The sequence below is a fragment of the Melitaea cinxia genome, chromosome 14 (assembly GCF_905220565.1).
Source record: "Melitaea cinxia chromosome 14, ilMelCinx1.1, whole genome shotgun sequence".
In the NCBI taxonomy this organism is placed as follows: Eukaryota; Metazoa; Arthropoda; class Insecta; order Lepidoptera; family Nymphalidae; genus Melitaea; species Melitaea cinxia.
The window spans coordinates 14,732,461-14,746,342 of record NC_059407.1 but is presented as its reverse complement, the minus strand read 5'-3'; the positions used below and the strand labels follow the sequence as shown (position 1 = coordinate 14,746,342).

The 13,882-nt window shown below is 37.5% G+C and overlaps 1 protein-coding gene across 1 annotated transcript in view; it reads left to right on the top strand.

Moving 5' to 3' along the window:
- Window positions 1-6,169: 6,169 nt before the first annotated feature.
- Window positions 6,170-13,882, top strand: part of LOC123659433 (putative 1-phosphatidylinositol 3-phosphate 5-kinase) — a 37,356-nt gene continuing 29,643 nt past the window's right edge. The window contains exons 1-6 of the mRNA XM_045594648.1: window positions 6,170-6,559; window positions 7,857-8,025; window positions 8,395-8,528; window positions 9,532-9,683; window positions 11,024-11,107; window positions 13,656-13,804. Of these exons, the coding sequence (XP_045450604.1) occupies window positions 6,254-6,559; window positions 7,857-8,025; window positions 8,395-8,528; window positions 9,532-9,683; window positions 11,024-11,107; window positions 13,656-13,804 (994 nt within the window). The 5' untranslated portion in view covers window positions 6,170-6,253. The remainder of the gene's footprint in view (window positions 6,560-7,856; window positions 8,026-8,394; window positions 8,529-9,531; window positions 9,684-11,023; window positions 11,108-13,655; window positions 13,805-13,882) is intronic.

The window sequence follows — 13,882 nt, the reverse complement described above, 5'->3', positions numbered from 1 at the left end:
GTCAAGGCCACATTCACACAATGAGTGGTCACGAACTCTGATTTTGGCAAGATGAACAGGTGTACACGCATGACCAAGACGCAAGCGACATATGCTGGATGTGACCCAGCGACTAGCATGTCTATGAAGAAAAAACCAAGGGCGTCTTGGGATGTCTGGTTGTATGTTTGAGTAAAATTTACCCTTTACCAATTTTGATGAACTCCAAGATAAATTCCAGGACTTGTCCATATGGATATTGGCTAGGGAACGGAGGTCTTGGCAGGAGTTTTTGTAATGGTCAAGGATACCAGTTTGGATTGCAGCTTTAGCACATGAGTCCGCTGTCTCGTTGCCTGCAATGCCAGAATGGCCTGGAATCCAGACAAGTAGAATATGCAGACCCTTTTGACTGCAAGAGAGCAAAGCCTCTCTAATCTTAAAAACAATAGAAACTTTTAATTTGCTACGAAAGGGATTTTCCTTAATGGCTAAGAGACAACTTAGTGAGTCAGTAAAGATTACGGTCGGTCCTAAGTCATGGGAGAGGGCAAAGAGAATGGCTTCCAGTATAGCAACAGCTTCACCGGTAAACACAGATGTTTCAGGGGGACATTTAAATTGGAGGATGATTTTAAATTTAGGGATCCAGCAGGCAGCACCAACACAGCTGGACGGGGAAAGTTTTGATGCATCGGTATATATATGATGATGATTTAACCAATTTTGATGAAGAATTTCTTGAAATTTAAACTTTATATCAGGATCTCCTTTCTTTAGACCCAAATCTGTGACGATAGGAACATTGTAGGTAAGGGCTTTGAAGGAAGTAGAGAATAAGGGATTGATACAAGAGGTTGAGAAAGGATTTGGGAGGTTTGAAAATTTGGTGTAGCTGATTAAAATGTAGGAACGTGGCCGGTTTGGGTTGCAGAGTTGGGAGAGCTTGTTAAGTTTAGGCCAAAGAGGATGGGAAGACAGCTGTAATGATTTTATGACAAAACGATCGCTTAGAAATTGTCTTCTGATTTGCAAAGGAGGGTCAACACACTCAACCTGTAGGGCATTAGTGGGCGACGATTTCATGGCACCTAGAATAATCCGTAGGCTTTTGTATTGGATTTTATCTAACTTTTGTGATAGCAACTTACTAATAGGGTCTAAAACAAACAGACAATAATCCATATGGCTACGTACAAGGGCATGATAAATTAATTTTAAGCAGTAGGGATGTGCACCCCACCATACACCTGATACTGCTCTTAATACATTAAGTGATTTTTCACACTTTTTGGAAATATATTCTATGTGGGAAAATCCGTTCAATTTGTTGTCGAGTATTATACCAAGAAATTTTGCCTTGTCCACCAGGTTGATGCGCTCACCCTCATAAAACAAATCAAAGACAGGGGCTACTCTTTTTCTGGTAAAGGTGACAGCTTGGCATTTGTTTATTGATAGTGATAAACCGTTATCACACAGCCACTGACCTAGATAATGTAAAGCAGAGTTGAGGCGGAAAGATAAATTTTCTACTGAATCTGAACTATAATACAAAACTATGTCGTCTGCATACTGCAGAATGTTACAAAAGCTATCAACAGACATATCGAGATCATGTGTATAAATACTATAGAGCAAGGGACTGAGGACAGAGCCTTGAGGGAGACCCTTCCAGATAAATCTGGGAGGAAGCACGAATAGTGGATGTCTCACAGATATTGTTCTGCAAGATAGCATACTACATATAAAATGAACCATTCTTGGCGGAATACTCAGCTGGTGCATTTTCTGCCTGAGTATCGGAAGAAGGACACTATCGTATGCAGACGCTATGTCCAGAAAAATGCCTACAAGATATTCTCCCTTAGCAAAAGCTAATCGAATGTCTGTTGTGAGTAAGCTTAAACTGTCAGTTGTGCTGAAACCCTTCCGGAAGCCAAATTGGGAGGGAGACAGAATGTTTCTACTTTCCACTATCCATTCCAGGCGATTTTTCAAAAGGTGCTCAGTAACTTTTGCCAGAGTAGACGATAAAGCAATAGGACGATAAGAATTACTGTCTAGGGGATTTTTACCTTGTTTCAATATAGGGATAATAATTTGAGACTTCCATGATTGCGGGACGATTCCTGTCATAAACAAGGTGTTAACTATGTTAAGATAACAATGTTTTGCTTTATCATTTAAATTTTGGATAAAAGAGTATGGAATGCCATCTTCCCCAGGTGTTGAGTCTTTCAATCCATTCAGAGCACACTGAAGCTCAGAAAAAGAAAAGGGGGCATCCATTTCATCCGAGATAGATGCTGGCATTGAAGTAAAGATGCTGTCCTCACAAGGGACAAACGGAGGGGCGAGTTTGTCTGCAAAATCATTAAGCCATACGGAAGGATCATTAGAGGATAGGGTGTCCGAGGCAAGGGATCGGCGAAATTTTTTAAGTTGGTTCCAAACTAGACGGGGAGGAGAGCGAGGAGTAAGGGATTCACAGAAACGTATCCAACCAAATTTTTTCTTTTTGGAAACCAAGCGTTTAAACTTGGCATCCAATTTTTGATACCTGATAAAGTTTTCAGGGCACATGCTCTGAGAGTATGCCTTTTCTGCTTCCAATCTTAGTTCAGCCAAACGCTTGCAATCCTCATCCCACCAGGGGGTGGAAAGCAAACGTGTTTTTGAGAGGTGCTTTTTAGGTAAGTGGATATTAGCGGAATTTAAAATAGCTTTAAGAAAAAGATCATAACAAATCAAAATATTTCCATCATCTTGAGAATCAGGGAGGATGTCAATCATGCTATCAACAGATTCAGCATAATGGGAGAAATCAGCAATATTCAATTTAAATTTAAGAATGGGCATAGGAATAGGAGGCAGGGAAGGTCGTAAGTGCATTGCAAGGATAATGGGAAAGTGATCACTGCCAAAAGTGGATGGGAGGACTTTCCAGGACAACATAGAAGCTAGGGGAGGGGAGGCTAAGGAAAGGTCTACAGCAGATTTGGGGTTCTGATTAGGATAAACTCTTCGAGTTGGTGAACCATCATTGAGAATGCAAAAGTTGAATTCGTCAAAGATGTCCAACAACAAGAGAGCAAAACCATCAGTAAGGTGGGATCCCCAGGAGGTGTGATGGGAGTTGAAATCTCCCATGACAAGAACGGGGCTAGGAAGAGAGGAAAAGATAGAACGGAGTTCAGGGATAAGGGAAGGACTAGGATGAGGAATATACAGAGATAAAAAGGAAATGTCACAGGATCTAACAGCAACAGCATTGATATGCTGGCTGGAAGAGGATATGGAGATTTGGGAAAAGGGGATTTTGTGCCGAATAAGGATGGCACTACCTGCATACCCATCACTTCTGTCATCTCTCAAACAAAAGTACCCCGGAACTCGAAAACGAGAACCTGGGACCAACCATGTTTCAGAGATGGCAATAATGGCAGGATTATGCAGATTGATTAAAGATAGGATTTCGTGTTTTTTTGGGCGGATGCTCTTACAGTTCCACTGAAGGAAGCTGAGTGGGGCCATTTTTGAGAATAGAGAAGAGTTGAGAAAGTGATGCGGCAACGTTGGGCGGTAAGGACATATCATTACATGTAGTAATAATACTGAGGATCATTTGGACAAGGTTTTCTAATAGGTTGCTACTATAAGGGGATAAGGGTCTATGAGGGTTGTTTACTGCACAACCATTAGGGAGAGAGGAAGGGATGTCACCCACAATAGATTGGTGGGCTTGTTTATCATATCCTTTGCCTAGGGCGGGTACAGGACGAGGATAATGCGTTACCGTTTTACGATAGGACTTATTAAGTGAAGAGGGAGGTTGTGTTGAGGAGGTGGGAGTATATACGGGGGGAGTGAACATTTCCTTTGTCATCTCTGCATATGATCGACGAACAGGGGGATAGCGAGAGGATGCTTCTATATAGGATATGTTATCCGTGGACATATCAGTTTTAATTTTAATTTGACGGAGGTATTCAGGACAGTCCTTCTCGGTTGTAAAATGCCTACCAGAACAATGTAGGCAGGTTGCATGTTCTTTAGAAACGTCGCATGACTCACCTGTGTGCGATTGTGAACACTTGTAGCACCTTGGCTTTGACCTGCATTGTGTCTTAATGTGGCCAAAACGGCAGCAATTGAGGCACTGAATGGTAGGTAAATTATACGTTTCTACTGGTAAGGATGTGTGGAACGAAAAAACTCTACTTGGGAGGATTTGACCTCTAAAAGTTAAAACCACTGACTGGGTTGGAACCCAAGTGACTGAGCCTTCCTGAATATTTTTGCGATTCAGCCTTCGAGCTTTCATGATTGAACCGCAGCCAGATGGGAGCTCTAATGACTCCACTAATTCTTCCATTGACCAGTCAACCGGAATACCCTTTACAAGACCCATTCGAGTTATATTGTAAGTCGGTAAATCAGAAGTTTAGAACCACGAAATTTAACAATTGAAATGTCATTATCAATTAATCAGTTGTTTGTCAAAACGTCAATTAATTTGTTGTAGAGTAAAAATATCTTATAGTTTTATTTAACTTTGCAAGGTTGCATTAATAATATCGAAGTGCAAACGGTATCTTGATTATTTACTGAATTATGTCTTCCTTTTTTGTATTTATATGTCATAAGTAACATAAATGAGTAAAAAAAAATAAAAATACACAAGTATATGTCGGCACCTGTTATGTCGTAGGCAATTAGCAAGAGATTTTTATACAACAGATGCACCGATCAGGCGATCACGCCACCTAGCACATCGTTCGATAGTCACCTACCCTCACTCATTTTATTACTCGAGTCCTTCTGACGTCTATAAGACGATCGGTGCAACAAGCTCCATGGGTGCAACTGCAGCAAAGGCAGTGTTGGCTAATGGCTCTAGCTTGGCACGGTGCGCTTGTGCGAATAAATTGTTACATATTATATTACGATCTATAATATATAATTTGGCTAGGCAGGGCGTACAACTCGAGCAGTGAAGGTGAGCGTTGATGTACATCTCAAAGGGATCTTCTTAAACCTAAACCTGGGTCGCAAGTCCTGGGAACTGCTCTGAAGTTCTCCCTGTACCACACGATGGACGCGGCACCGAATATTAAGAAGTTAGCCCCCGCCCCGTAAACTAATAACTATCTTATGTTACCTTACATTGTTAATTAACCAGTGCGACCCACCTTTCTTACATATATACTAGCTGACCCCGCAAACGTTGTTTTGCCTTAACACAAAATTTCAAATATTTTTCTCAATTTGATCGCAGCACCAACTGTCGGGACTAACTGAAATTAAAATAGAATAATATTTAATATTTGATGCTGCGATGGTAGCGCAGTCTACCGGATCCAATGTAAAACATTCCAAAATTAACAACTACTTATAAATGAAAAATTAGTTAAATAAACATTTTCCAGTGGACCAAATTGTGAATCTAAACCATCCTCGAATCCCCTTGAACTTACACAAAAAATTTCATCAAAATCGGTCCAGCCGTCTAGGAGGAGTTCAGTGACATACGCACACAAGAAATATATATATAAAGATGTATAAGCATTAGTATTCATTCTAAAACATATTTTATAAATAAAGAAATGTAATGTAAATGTATTAACCTACATTAAATAAATAAAATAAATAGATAAATAAAATCATAAATAAATATTCAAAAAAGTCATTTGTATCACAATAAGGGCCAGTGTCAATTTTGTCCTGAAAATAAGCTACGAATAGATTTTATCAGTAGAAGGTAAAATAGACCAGTTTCTTCACAATAAGCAAACTAAAACTTTTACATTCATACATTGGTGTACCCAGAATTTACTAAAGTTGATAAATAGTAGAAAATTATATTATTTTCATTTACTTTCACTATCTACAATACTACAATAATAGCTTGCGGAGGTTTTGGCTAAATCTGTCAAAATTTTTTTTATTTAGATCTAAAATATTAATTAATAGCTTCGAGTCTGGGTGGGGCAAAGGTGCTATCTTACCCCACCGTGGGTATGCCTATTTATTCATATTTGCGAATAGAAATAACTCATAAATATAGTTGAATTTGATGGTAAAAAAGCTTTTATCTGTTGGATACCGTCAGCCGTCAAATAGCGTTAGCAACAACTGGTGAAACAGGCCCTTAATGTCACTGTTATCACGATAAGTCAGTGTCAATCACTGTCAGTCGTATTTGCATATATGTTTTGTTTATTACAAATCTGATAAGTTTTTTTTGTAAATTAAGCCTTTTCTCTTAATTATGGAGAAGTATGATACTTCCCAGCTCACGGAGTTCCCTCGTTTCGAGTCTGAGTCGAGCCAAAGTGGGGTGACAACGTTTTTAAATAAATTGTGGAAGTTCCCGATATTTACACCTAGCGAAAGTGCAGATGCTCAAGATAATAAAACTCCAAACGAAGATAGACGTGAACCCGACGATGGACGTGACGATAAAGAAAATGATGAGGTTAAAACGGAAACCGGGAGTTATGTTGTTGAATATGAGGGAAGGAGTTTACCTAACATTTTGAAAAGAATAAGTGGTCTTGCTGCCTTAGGATCAGGGGTGAGTGACCTTACATCATTTGAATACTCTGAATACATATATTGCTTTAAAATCATTAAAAATCAAAGTGATCGATTGCATTTATTGCATAAATATGTTATTGTGAGTTCAAAAGATAAATTCGGCTAAGATCTAGATTAGGTAAAACCGAATTTCGGGACCGTGAGGGGATGGGGGAGGGGAGGGTGGGGAACACTACCCCTGGTACCACTATCACACCTCGGAACCCCATGGTTATGGAGATATCAATGGTTAAAGTTTTGAGGTTAGAAGAAGAATTGGTCATATGTTAGTTAAGTGGCCTCCAATTTATGGGGTGAAATGGGGGTGGGAGGGTAAAGGGTGGTGGGGAGGGTGGGTTTTTTAGCCCCCCGTAGTGTGCGTTTCGCGTAAACCCCGTGGTTTCGAAGATATCGTGTTTGAAGTTTTGGGGTTAACTTTACGTGATTCAGAGATATTACAATACCTTAGAGCTCCGTGTCTGACTCCACCTTAACTCCGGTGCAGCGGGAAGTGCACTCATATGCTCCATTCACCAACTTTCACATTTTATTTTCGAACAAATTTACGTAAAAACGATCTCGATTGCAAGATCAACAAACGATACGAACTGACGCTTAACGACTGACAAATCGACATTTTTAAACAAAATAACGCGTCAGACATAATATTCTAATAAAATTAGTAACATTGCGTGCTAGAATATAGGTTTAGAAATTCGAAAAATACCCAAAACCGAATCGGAGCACCCCACTGTCCACGTGGTCTTGGTCTGTCCTACCCCTAGAGTGTTTTTTTTGTGCCGCGGAGGCGCGGAGGGAGGGCAGCCCTCGCCCGCCGTGCGAAAGCGCGCGAACGAATGCGTAGAGGAGCGGCTGAGGCTGGTCGCCTTCGGCGACCAGCCTCCGCTGCGGAACGGAGCATGAGTGAGCGTGCTTTCGCACGCAAGGGCGGAAGGGCTGCACTTCCCGCAGCGCCGGAGCCAAGCGTTCCTCTAACTTTCGAAATTCTTCTTCTAACCTCAAAACTTTAACCATGGATATCTCCATAACCATGGGGTTCCGAGGTGTGACAGTGGTACCAGGGGTAGCGTTCCCCACCCTCTCCCCCCCCATCCCCTCACGGTCCCGAAATTCGGTTTTACCTAATCTAAAGCTTTACCATAAATTCTTTTGATTAAAATGCTTAAATAATACTTTATAATAGTAATCTGTATTAAAGTTTGTCAAAATGTTCCTCAAGCTAATTTACTCTACAAAATTTAGATATAATAAATATGAAACATTATTACATATAGGGTGGAACAAAATATGAGGATACTGAATTAGCCAGGTACTGGATGCCTGATGACATATCACGAGAGTGCTACGAGTGTGCGGCACGATTCAGCGCATTGAGAAGACGACACCACTGCCGTGTGTGTGGCCAGATTTTCTGTTCACGCTGTTGTAGTCAGCGAGTACCTGGTTAGTATATTTATACCTTGTTATTATATACGTAAATGTCCTACTGGTTATCGCCTTTTCTATTCAAATAGCTCTCCCTTGGATCTCAACTTAAGGCCTATACATTCATAAACTTTCTGATGCATAGTATAATCATTGATGTTTCAAAAGTATAATGATTCATAATAAAAAATAAAATAAATAATGGATCTCTTAGTAATATGATCCCTTAGTATATTAATTTCTCTTCATTTCTATAAAAGTTAATAAAAAATATATATTCACAAAGTATAAAGTATAATGTGGTGGCATGAAGTTAATGAGGTCAGCAGTGTAAAATATAAATTTTATGCATTACGTAGTTTTAATTTGTCATTATCATGTTTCCAGGTCAGATATTTGGTTGTGCGGGAGGTTTGCGTGTTTGTACATATTGCTGCAAAGTGGTTCTCACATACTTGAGAGAGAATGACATGAGTGGGGACATCTCACCTGACCTAAGGACCTTACAGGAGAGTTTGCAGGTTTGTATTGTTACAAACAGAAATGAAACAAATGCTTATATATTGACTTCGGAGTTAAATTGCATTTTGCATCTCTGCTTATAAAAAGATATATATGATAAAATAAGATGATGTATTGTTAAACTTAACTGTATATATTATGAAAGTAAAATAAGTAAAATAAGTATTAATTATGAAAATTGTATATAATATTATCAAAACGAAACAATAAAAAAAAGTAAGTTTATTTTTATAAAAATCGAAATCAAAATTAATGATTGTGTTTGCTCGCAAACGAAAAAAAACCGACTTCAATTACATAGACAAGTAATACAACGTAAGTTGACGAAAAAAATTAACAAACGCACTAGTCGTCACTACGATTTTTGAGGGTTCCCCTCGATTTCTCTAGGATTCCATCATCAGATCCTGGTTTCCTTATCATGGTACCACTCTTGGGATAACTCCTTTCAAACATAAAGGAATTATCAAAATCGGTTCATAAACGACGAAATCATCCCCGAATATACATTAAAAATATATATATATAGTCGAATCGAGTAACCTCCTCTTTTTTGAAGTCGGTTAAAAAAAGAAACTATTCAAATATTCTTCAAAAGCACATTTGAATCGTTATCTTACAAATTAAATTATTAATTATGATTAAAAGTAAATGATGGGATGATTGGGAATGTAGGTTCTGCATAGAAGAATAGGATAGGAAATCCGCAGATACTTAAAAAAATATATTTTAATATGAAATTAATAATATCTACAACTCTAAAACCGTTTATTTTTGTTATAATATTTTTCGAATATTGCTGTGAAATGTCGCGCAATGACCACAAAAGTAAAGTGACAATGACGAAATTAGTCAAAACCAATAATTGACAAATATAAAAATCCTAAACATAAAATACAGTAAAAAATAAACAATTCCAAAAAATAGTAGCAATTATGCGTTCGCTAAATGACGACTAGCTTAAATTACATTGAACTTGTAAAATCATTAAATGTATTCCAGGTCAAGTTTCCGGACAGTAAAGCACAACACAAAAGTCGTGACTTCATTTTTGCGCGAGAACAAGAGCCGTGTGAAGTACGGAACTCCATTAAGGAGCCGTTACACGATATATTTAGACAACTTTACTATGCTTTACCAACGCAGCAGCACAGGTAATAAAAATAAATTTATAATGAGAGGCCGACCATAATCTACATAGCGCAAAATTTAACCATTTTGGACCCATCCCTTCCTCTTTGTTACGCTGTATATATACACAACAGCTTGAACCCTCCCGACGGCTCGCACGAGCCTTGGCGCGTAGCGGACCGTCCGTAAGCCGTCTCAGCGTATAGCGCTCCTCCACTCTGACGACGTGCTAAGCCGAGGAATATTAAATTTGATTATCGATTTAATCGATTTATTTGTTTATTGAAAATATTATTTATTATGGCAACCCTAAACTACAGACTTTTGCGTCATACATTCATTTGACTTCCATATTGCTTTCATAGTTATATAGCAACCTACTGAAAGGTTTTCCGTCAACCGGGAATTCACCACTACTGCGACGTAACATACACAGTAGGCACATAAGTAGGAAAATATATTTTGTATTTATTTTATATGTAAACAATTAAAGGTCAGGCAGAGAAGCCATAAAAAAAATATTATTGCAACTGTATGGTTGGTCGACGGACAATAGGTTGTTGTGCCCATGTCATAACAATTATTTGGTTTTTGGGCTGGAAAAGGTTTCAAAATTTTATAAATCTACCTGCCTAGTTTTTAATAACATTCTGTTAACGTACGAATCCGATTAGTAAAACAAAAATAACAAAAACAATGATATTTTATTTCAGAAACCTTCTTGTAATTACCCACAAAAAAACAAAAAATGAAACATCTGGACACAAAACTATATAATTTTTCTAATTCCTACTTGTTAGTACTACTAATTTAATATATAATTATTATTCTCAGTGACTGTCCACTAGGGGCCGAAACCCCCATACAAAGTGGACAGTCCACTTTATGTAAATAAATATATGTGTATTCAACAGTAAATAATAGGCTTCTTAATCTAATCTTCTAAATCTTCTGATACCGTCGTGAGATTCTAAGGTCATATAATAACTTAAAATATTATCAGGTTATGAAAAAAATAATAATTACGTACGAACATTATATTAACTTTGACCTCCCATCCCCACTGTCACATTTCGTCACGATAACTAAACTTCCCCTCTCCCCCTTACGTCCGAACGTATTTTCTAACGAATTTTCCGATGTTGCCAGTTATATAATACTTTCCTGCCTGTCATTGTATATATTATTCATTACTACAAACACATGTAGAATTTACTATATACAAGTGTTAAAAATACAGTCACAAAAAAATTTTAAAATATTTTTTTAAACTCATAATCAAACAAGAAATGTTTGAATTAGCTGTTAATACATGTACATATTATATTATTATGTAACATTTTTTTTTTTTCATTATAATTAGATTTCGTCTCGTGAGATATAACAATGTTTGGCGAGGATGCGACATACTACAGTGGGTGATTGAGAATACTTCAAATAAAACCAGGTATTTAAATTTTTTGAATGTAGGTATATTGTTTTTAAATAATAATATTTTGTCTTTTATTTTCTGTAAATTTATTTAAAACTTTAAATTTAATATTATTTTAATTATTAATTTAATTTTAATATTTAAATTATGTACTGTGTATATATATTATTAATATTGTTTATAATAAATAAAAAATTTAGAATTGTGTAAATTAACTTGTAAGTATATATACTCCTCCCGGCCGATTACGGCCACGGCGACTGCATTCAACTCCGTTTTTGTCTTTGGTGTACTCGTGCGTGGCTTATGTAGCCAATTTTTTGTGTAAAAGTCCTCGCACACTGCGGGCACGCTAGCACACCGTTAAGAGCCATTTCACAATTTTACGCTCTGCAAGTTTAGGTAAATTTGGTCGCATCGCGCGAGTCGTACGAGCCGCGCGATCTTTGTGCTAGTAAGTTATAGTCTGACAACCAAAAGACCATCTTGATCATTTTCTGATGTATAATAAAAATTATAACTATGGTATAAAATGTTTTTTTACATAATTAATTTGTTAAAAATTTCAATTATGTTATATAACAACAGTCAATAAATTTAAAATAAAAATAAAAAATCAATTTTATGAAACAATTTTTTTTTAATTGATTTAGTTTTTTCAGTTTACGAATGAATCTAATATTTACGATATGAATAAAATAGCATTTTATGACATCGACACCGACAAACATATTAATTAACAAATAACAAGACAAACAGATTGAAATGCCTATTTGTATTGATAGTGTGAGAAAAGAGAATTAAATTATACATTTGTTTACAGAAATTATCATTATATTATTTTACAGTTATTTTCGTAATATGTTTATTTTATTTATATTTTATTATAAATGTATCAAATGCGGTTTATCCGCTATAACAACAGGCGCTTGCCGCGTGTGAGCGAAAGAGACGGCTCCACAGAATTTGGCGTGGACCTTACCTCTAAGAGCGCTAGCGCTCGACTGATTTACTGGGCTTGATGCGTGGTAATATATACTATCTTTTTATTATTTAATATAAAATGTATTAAAAATGATTACATCTTTTAATTTTTTTTTTTTTTTTGTATTCCTTAATGATGTAAGTTTACTTTGATGAAGATAGTTCGTTAAAATTTCTTAGTTTTCTAAGAAAAATATCGCTTTTAAAATTGTACTTATTTGGAAAATATTCGTAACTTTATTTTTTTTTTATCGTGTAATAGAGATACAAATGGAATAAAAATCTGCGATATTGCGCAACAAAATTATATTCCACATATTACGTATTTTTTTTAAAATGGTTTCAACGTAGAGGTTATTGAAAAGTAGGACTTCAAAGTATACATTGCGACCGTTTACCCAGGGAGGAGGCTGATGAAAAGTTTAATAATTTTATACAAATAATATAAATCAAAATTCTGATCTGACTATGGACTACAACAAAGGTTGCTCTATTATATTTCAAGAATACAAATTACATTATTGCATCCAACACTGAGATTAACGACGTCAAAATATTACAATTTCGCGGATTGTTACCGATTTTTGTGAAATGGCTCTTAACATAATTATAGCACTTGTAAGTATATTTCTTGTATAACTAATATATGCATAAATAATTGAAAAAAAAGAAGTAAAATTCCAGTTGAAATTTTACGAAGTTAATAAAAGATTAATTTATTTCAGTTGCCCTTCCAAAAAAAAAATAAAAATAAAGCTGGGTATCTATTATTATTAAATATTTGAAATATACATATGTGTGTTTAATACTAAATAAGCTCGTAAGTACGTGACAATCTTTCATTATAAAAAAATATTTAAGCACTGGCATCGTATGAAAAAAAAAGTGTGAATGTCACATTTCCTTAGACCCATTGTCACATTTCGTCACACTAAGCCCCCTTTTTTTCACGTGGGGAAAATCCATCATGGGGTATCCAGCGCGGGGGCGCCAGAGGGTTATGTCAGACCGCTACTGACTAAAAACCACCACGTGTTAGCAGTCATCCGCCTGGGTGGGGCGAGATGGGGTCGCGCTAGCATTCGCCACCTAACGCTAAGCCCCCTAAGCCATGGTACCTATATCGAAAGGATGCTACGACGTGTAAGAGAGGCATGATAGCGAGAACTGGTGTGAAAGAGACAGCAGATACCGAAGTCTTCATGACGTGTAAGAGAGGCATGATAGCGTAAACTGGTGTGTAAGAGACAGCAGATACCGAAGTCTTCATGACGTGTAAGAGAGGCATGATAGCGTAAACTGGTGTGTAAGAGACAGCAGATACCGAAGTCTTCATGACGTGTAAGAGAGGCATGGTAGCGCGAGCTGGTGTGAAAGAAACAGCAGATACCGAAGTCTTCATGACGTGTAAGAGAGGCATGGTAGCGCGAACTAGTGTGAAAGAGACAGCAGATACCGAAGTCTTCGTGACGTGTATGAGAGGCATGGTAGCGCGAACTGGTGTGAAAGAGACAGCAGATGCCGAAGTCTTCCATATGAAAGAGACAGCAGATACCGAAGTGTTCCGACTGGTCCGCAGGGCGCAGGCGGCGCAGCTGTGCCAGCGCCTGCTGGCGCGCGGCCTCGTGCAGCGCGTCACGGAGCCGCCGCACTTCGCGGACTACGCGCTCTACCGCCCCGCGCCGCCCGCCCAGCCCGCGCCCGCTCCCGAGCCCGCGGACGACCTCGGTAGCGACTTATTTATTTCTGACTTTCAGCCATTGTAATATGTGGCTACGGTACTAAAGAATATAGCCACCCCCTCTC